Below are 7,445 nucleotides of genomic sequence, written 5' to 3'. Positions count from 1 at the left end.
CCATTAAAATAATATAGTAACTATTGTACACATATAGTAACCATTAAAATTACATAGTACCTCTTTAAACCATATAGTTACTGTATTACTCATATAGTTACTATTTAAAATCGTGAAGTCACTGATCGAATTCGCGAAGTGAAAACGATACTTCGGTAAAACACAAACATTAATTTCTTCAAAACAACAAATATTTTCAATTTTAAATAAAAATAGACTTAAAATTCTTTAAAAAACAACAAACCGAGATGTGATCTCTAAAAATTCTTGCGAAGATTTGTAGGCGAGCGCAAATTCTTCGATTCGATTTCGGCAACGACGAACCTCCTTCTTGATCTACTACTTCCTCCAATTTTTCCTCATCAAATAGATCCAATCATAAGAATTATAAGATAATTACGAAAAAAATCGAACAAAACCTAGAAATTTGGGCTAAATTTTGAAAAGCATAGAGAGAAAATGAAAGAGAATGAACAGAATGTAGATCTGAATTTTTGAAAAATAAAAAAGTTTAAAACGTATATAAAGTGGGCTAGACACAAATCGCATTAAAACTCTTCAAAACACATAGTAACTCTTTAAAACACATAGTTACTGTAATACGCATATAGTTACTATTTAAAATTACAAAATAACTGTCACATGACAGTTACATATGTTACCCATAAAATTTACTCCGTTGCCCTGGTTCACGCTAAGTTAGCATGGACGAGGTTTATATTAGTGTAAATACATTTTATAAGGGAAAACACAATTCCAAATTAGTTTTCCTTTGTTTGGTACCTTAAGGAAAATGAGAGAAGATGGTAAAGATTGAGGGGAAGAAAGGAGAGGGAGGTAAGGAGGGAAGAAGGAAAAGTGGTTTCCCTCCCTTTCAAATGGAAAAGGGTTTTTCACCTTTGAAGGAGTCATGGAAAATCGTTTTCCATGAAAACATTTTACGCCATACCAAACGGAGGCTTAGGGTGCACTATATTCTGCTGAATTTCACCTCCTTTTTGTTTTAAACTAAACTTGTTAAAGTTATTCCCCTAAAGTAACTTATTTTAGTTTTAAATTGGAGACAAGTATATTGCATAGCTATTTGTGTAACTAAAATTATACAAAAAGAATTCCACAAGACAAGGTTCTTTGATGTCTGAATCAGTCCAAGGGATAACAAAATTACTCAATTTCGCAGAAAGCCCATACACTATGATTCTGAGCTTTCAAGTTTCACTATCTCGAATTTTAACATCAAAATGGAGTTTATATAAATATACAACAAAGTCGTGCACATATCTTTTCCATATCACTGAAAAAACATTTCAGGTCTATCTAGCCACATACATCAAATCAGAAGCCTCGCCCCTTGTGTGATTTCCCCCATATGTTCGAAGTGTAAACATCAGAGATGTCTAAATGATTTTCAGGGAGGGAATCACCAGATCTTCTTTTTGACCCAGAAGAGTAGGACCACAACTCCAATTACAATTGCTACGGGGGCCCATTTCCGGATCAGAGCCTGCAAGTTCACAACATGATCAGAATTCAAAATAGAAATTAAAGAAAATATTACTTTGTTCCTTCCCTAAATAACTGCAACATATTTCTTTTGGTTGCGACTCAAAGCAACTGCAACATTTCCTTTAGAGAGAAACAGTTTTCTCAAAACAGGTGGTTTACAAGAAGATCAAGTTGTGATCCATATTTACTCAATGGTTCAAAATATGCAACAGTACTTCAAATATAAACTCATCGAAGATTATGAGGCCTTTGTTATTGTAGCAACTAACCTGTCGATTTAAGTCTCTTGCCTTGTCAGCGTAAATCCGTGACTCAGATGTTAAGCGGCTGGACATTTGGCTGACCTCTACAGAATTACAATGGAAATGGATTATAAAACACAGTTTTCCCAGCAAACAACAACATCAGAAAATTGGGAAATCGGGGTTGAATGCTGTTGAAAGAGCAATCTAATATAATATAGCATGAACTAATCTAAAAACCAACGAAAACAGCTCACTTGAAATCGTGTCTGACTGTCTGAAAAACTTTTACAACCTAAATCTCTAATGCTAGTGAAGTTGCCATACAAGCTGCAGGAAACATGATTACATATTTACAGATTCACACATTGTCTAAAGTACCTACTGTGCCACAACCACTATAAGATCACCAACCCTCATGCCCAAAATTGGGTTTTGAGATAATATTATGTGCAAGATTCTCAGCCAAAAGTAAGGGATTCTTTATCAAGCACTCGCAGGAAAAGGATGAAGATATCATAGATATACTAACTACTATGTTACGGAGTAATTAACAAGTGGTAGGATAATAAACAAAAAGGCTGGTTAGCCCCAAAAGAAAAGCAAAAACTAGGAGTACCAGAAGGCATCGGCGGCAATATATTAATAACAGAAGAACATCTAACAAATCAAGCTATATAGATAAAAAAATAAAAAACTAATGAGCCAGAATACGAGCACAAACTAAGCTAGCTAACAAGCATACAAACACAAAAGCATAACTTAAGCAATGGCCAGGCAGATATTCTATGAACTGACCAGGCAGACTAGTATTTACATATGCACGTGTACACACACATTCATGCACGTGCACACACAATGCAATTCTAATGTGCAAGAAACCCCCAATACAATAACCATGGGACTTACACTTACTTATGGTCTTATGAGGAGATCTTTACAACAAAAATAATGAATTATATCAGAAAATCAATGCAGTTCAACATACAGAAATAGGCAGGCCTATAAAAGATCCCTGAATTGTACGGCAAAGGGGCCTATCAGAAAAGAACTTTTTGCATTATTTTCATGATTTCTTTACATGCTATATTTCAATGCAACTATCTATAGCAGGTGTGTTAAGGATCCCAGCCAAAGGTGTCGAATTCCTTCCGCAGCCTTAAAGTTCCCATATTTATTTCAACAACTTCACAGCAACCCATAAGCCTGAATATGAGCTGGCTGTGAATAACCAGCTATACAGAACTAAAAGTTAATTTGCATGCATTCTAGAGTTGTATGTCAGATTTCATCCCAACTACTATTACTGCATAAACATTTCTGTAAAGCAATACCAACCAAAATAGACATCTTTCCACATCTTTTTCCATGCAAAGTTAGCATTCCTTCATCACCATGGTCCATGGCACCAACAATGTCATCTTTTGAATGTCCTTGTTTGGAAAACATTATATTGGCATGTACCACCTTTACAACCAAAGACAACAATTTGTTCACAAATAGCCCAAGTCTCAGCAAAGAAATCAAAAGAGTAATGTCGTTCAAAGCTATGTACTCGGACACAAGTATGTGACAAGTGTCCGAATCGGCTATTATGTGGAAAAAAATCATGATTTTAGTCCAAAATGAAGTGTCTAGTGTCCATACTCGTGTCCGGGTGTCAAGGAGCCGATACGGGCACTTGAGGTAAAATGAAGAGTCTAATTTACATAGATTCAAAGTAAATGCTTCTTACATCCGTTGATCAACTTTGCATGTTCTACTTACGTTGCAAATGCAAAGTTGACATGTAGCCCAAATAAAACCAAACAAAAAAAATACGTAGCCCCGATGATGGATAATTTCAGCACTGCTAAGCTTCCCTATACATTTAACTAACCTCCAATAAATAAAATCAAAAAAGTCTTCAAACATCATAAAACCTGTTCATGATTTAGTGCCAAAAATAAAATTGCAACTGTTTATCTCACATTGGTTATCTGCATTAAAAAGACCCCGCTAATGAAGATTCCAATTTTCTGGATTCATACCATATAAACAAGCACTTACTATTTTCTTCTCCCCCCCCCCCCCCCCCCCCCCCACCCCACACACACACACAAAAAAAACACCCCCACTTTCTTTTCTCGGAAGAAGAGTGGGAAATTTAGCAGATGCTGGAAATCCCACACATTTAACCTACAGAATTCAAAGCAGAGGGGAAAATGCAAACCAACAATAACTCTCCTATCCAGGAATAGGATGCAATCTAAAACTAAAGTAAGATATCCAGTCTTCAACACATAGCTCGAAAGGGAGAAACTGAGAATTGAGGTAACTACTTTTAACATTTAAGTTAAGAAATATAGACTTCAGCCATAAATTGTCCCTGGAAGAAAGTAAGAGGAAAAGCACTGCGTATCATAAATCCACATAGGCAAAAGGTTTTAACCCCCCCCCCCCCCCCCCCCCAAAGACTTCATAAGACTTTTATAAAGAAAATATTTTAAAAAGGAACTCCAAAGTCTAATCTTCACAGGTATTCTAGGACAACCACTATAGTCTATAGAGCTACAATACACATCTTGAAATTGTAGGTTACGCAGCACTGGTCCATTAATTATCCACACATTCCAAACACCAGAAAACCTCGAGGAGTTTCAGATAGAGCAACGAACAATGAATACAATACCTTGCATTCCCTTCCTCTACACAGATATTTTGTTGAGAAAAGAGCCTCTGACAGACTAATAGCCTTACTACTTTTTTTTGAGGGAGACTAATAGCCTTACTAGAAGAAATGTCATCAGCTAAAGATATCGCTCTTCTAAAAAGAGTAAAAGACTCTGCATTGCAGAATATCTTGCACTTTCCAGTTCCAATGCTCAAAATATGGACTGGCAATCTGGCATGCTGCATGCATGATTCACCATGTCACTCAAAAATCCAATGCTGGCTAGGACATCCTTAGATATTACGTATAAATGAAGAATTCTACTGTGAAAAGCCTTTCTTAACACTGCAATACAATTAATGGACCTATATAGCAAACAAAGTTTCAAAGACCGAATGCGGAAACATTACAGCACTAGAAACGTACTAACTCCAAGTATAAGAAAAACATGACTTACGGTCCAACTTTTCACCAACACCAAGGACTTCTTGCACATTCCGTGTCATGATTTGGTGCACTTCATAGAGCTCGTCGTTCAGTTTGGAAATGTTCCTCTGTGTACGAGTGTCCTGGTAAAGCTTCTTTGTTCTCTGTATAAATGTATCTTTAGAGAAAAAACAAAAAAAATCATCAAACAAATTAATTAGCGGTACAATATCTTGAAGTGATTAACCAAAAGAAAACACCAAACAGCACATAAACTGAAAACATACCAAACTTAATGAACGCATAAGGTCTAGCAGCGGTTTCTATCTGATTCCCATTCACTCGCTCAAATTCATTCTTGAGATCTTCCAGGTACTGAAATGAAAGCTTCTTTGGATAGGCCCGGTCACACATTGTTAGATAACAAACAGGGCCCTCAATGATATAGCTGTTAACCAGTGTCAAGGTCATAACGAAAACAATATATCCTAATGCTAGTCTCTTACGCTAAAATCAACTTGAAAGAGTACAAGTTGACAAAATAAATCATCACATTTTTGCATTACATACTTAAAGGAGCAACCAAAACCATACAGAAATGGATAGAATGGGCTTATATAAACATCATTTGTTAATAATCAGGATAGGAAGTTCAAATTTGCGTGGAATTAGTATATGGAGAAAAATTGCAGGTAGCAGGGTCTACTTACCAAGTTATAAATGCATATTAATGTGATCAATATATCAAAATGGCTGTTTTTTAAATCAGAAAAACAGGCATAAGATAAAGGCTCACTGGTATAGGGGCACTTACATCAAACAAAACAATATCACCAGGGACCAGCAAACTTAGCAGTGGAAACTCATTGAGCACATAGTACACATAAGATAAAGAATACTCTATCCCTCCAAAATAATTATCGATTAGAAATAAAAATTTGTCCTTTTCATGAAAAAATGTCCCCACTCTCTTATTTTCTATGACATTGACTAATACTAAAGCAAGAATTAACATGAAAAATGCCACATGTCCAGGACAACAACAAAAACCTACATCGAAAGGAAACTCGTTTGTTTCTGTTTATCAATAAAAAAAAGCATGTTTTTGGGAAAAAAACTTGAGAGATAACTCGTCTTCTCACAAAAACAAACATGACCGTGATGGTTCAGAGTCCAGACTCTATACCACACCCATATGGCACAACTCAATAACAACCACTCCGCAACATAACTCCAACCCATGGTAGGATTTAGGCTTTAGGGAGGTCCGAATGTAGGCAACCTTGCTAGTAGGGGTCCTTTATGTCTCATCTAGAGTCACAATTATTTCTCATCCTGCCATTGCACAATAGCACCCACCAACACTAAATATTTAGGTTCACTGACAATATCACAAAATCAAAGGAGTGGGACAAACCCACAGCCTCACCTAAACGAACTTAAACTAGCAAAGTGATTGTTACCAATCAAACTGTAAGCACAACTCATAATCAAAAGACCACCAATGGAGTGCGTCAAAAAGAATCATACTTCTTATAGCTGTTGGTTTACAATGTGAAACGATCAACTTCATACCATAGAATTAGAAACATCAAATTACATACTTTACCATTCAAATTCAATGTTACAAGATTGCAATTGCATACTTCATCCACTCTAGTAGCAGTATAACTATAACAACATACATTGTAATTCAAACACAAACCAAAGCCAAAATTAAGCGAAAAAGCTCAATCCTAAAAAAGTTGCATGATAACAAAACAAGAATTGCAGAAAAAGGATACTGAAATATGTAAGGTCCACTCTCAACGGACATTCTAGAAGGATCATTTTGACCTTTAGAAAGATTCTTGAACAAAGCTTTGATTTGCTGTTTGTAATACTCAGCATCTTGCACATCACGCCCATCATCCAACCCTTCTGCTAATGGTAGACCGTCCATTACACGAGCAATCATCGTCAGCTTCACCATCTTTTCTGCTTAATAATACCTTTTTTTTTACTGCAAATCAAATCGCAACAAAAAAAAATCAACGAAGTTGAATAAGATTTCAAATTCAATTAAATTGGGGAATTTCAAGCAAAAATCAACTACATTCATATGCGAAATCGAAAATTATCAAGAATTATAACCTGAATTGAAATTGAATCGATGTCGATCTTCAGATCGCCGAGCTTTAGAATTCCTGAATACCTTAGAGAATTGATTGATTTTCCTGAGGACATGAACTAAATATTATTTAGGGTTTATTTTTTTAATTGAAAAAAGAAAAGGAAAAAAAATAAGAGCGGGTGTAAAAGGAAAAGTACGTTAGTTTAGTTTGATTTGAAGATCACTAACACCACTCTCACTAGTTGGAAAAAAAACTCCTCACCACTATCTCTCTACCATTTTCTTACTCCTCCACATTACTTTCCTCACATGCAAATTTTGTTACAACAAACTCATCCCACTAATGAGCAAAAAAAAAAACTCCTCACCATTTTTACTTTTACTATTCACTAAACCCCACCACATTCTCTATTTCCCACATACTCTATCCATTTTGTATTTATTCAATTATATTAATAACTTAAATGAATTTTAACAATTAGTTAAGATAAATTATTTAATTTAC

General features: G+C 35.4%; 1 protein-coding gene across 2 annotated transcripts; it reads right to left on the bottom strand.

Annotated features, from left to right (window-relative positions):
- Positions 1–1,112: 1,112 nt before the first annotated feature.
- On the bottom strand, positions 1,113–7,156 carry LOC110776982 (25.3 kDa vesicle transport protein SEC22-1). 2 transcript variants are annotated; one of them, XM_021981551.2, is made up of 7 exons: positions 7,138–7,156; positions 6,961–7,043; positions 6,612–6,829; positions 5,115–5,275; positions 4,859–5,005; positions 1,776–1,852; positions 1,113–1,504 (listed from the first exon to the last, which is right to left on the bottom strand). In XM_021981551.2, the coding sequence occupies exons 3-7, from the start codon at positions 6,797–6,799 to the stop codon at positions 1,421–1,423; spliced, it is 657 nt and encodes a 218-aa protein (XP_021837243.1). In that variant the 5' UTR covers positions 6,800–6,829; positions 6,961–7,043; positions 7,138–7,156; the 3' UTR covers positions 1,113–1,420. The 2 variants fall into 2 exon arrangements, with proteins under 2 accessions (XP_021837243.1, XP_021837242.1); XM_021981550.2 differs by lacking the exon at positions 7,138–7,156 and having other exon boundaries at positions 6,961–7,112.
- Between the last annotated feature and the right edge of the window lie 289 nt (positions 7,157–7,445).

Source organism: Spinacia oleracea, chromosome 2 (genome assembly GCF_020520425.1).
Source record: "Spinacia oleracea cultivar Varoflay chromosome 2, BTI_SOV_V1, whole genome shotgun sequence".
Taxonomy (NCBI): Eukaryota; Viridiplantae; Streptophyta; class Magnoliopsida; order Caryophyllales; family Amaranthaceae; genus Spinacia; species Spinacia oleracea.
The sequence above is the reverse complement of the archived record's forward strand: the minus strand, read 5'-3'. Positions and strand labels throughout refer to the sequence as shown.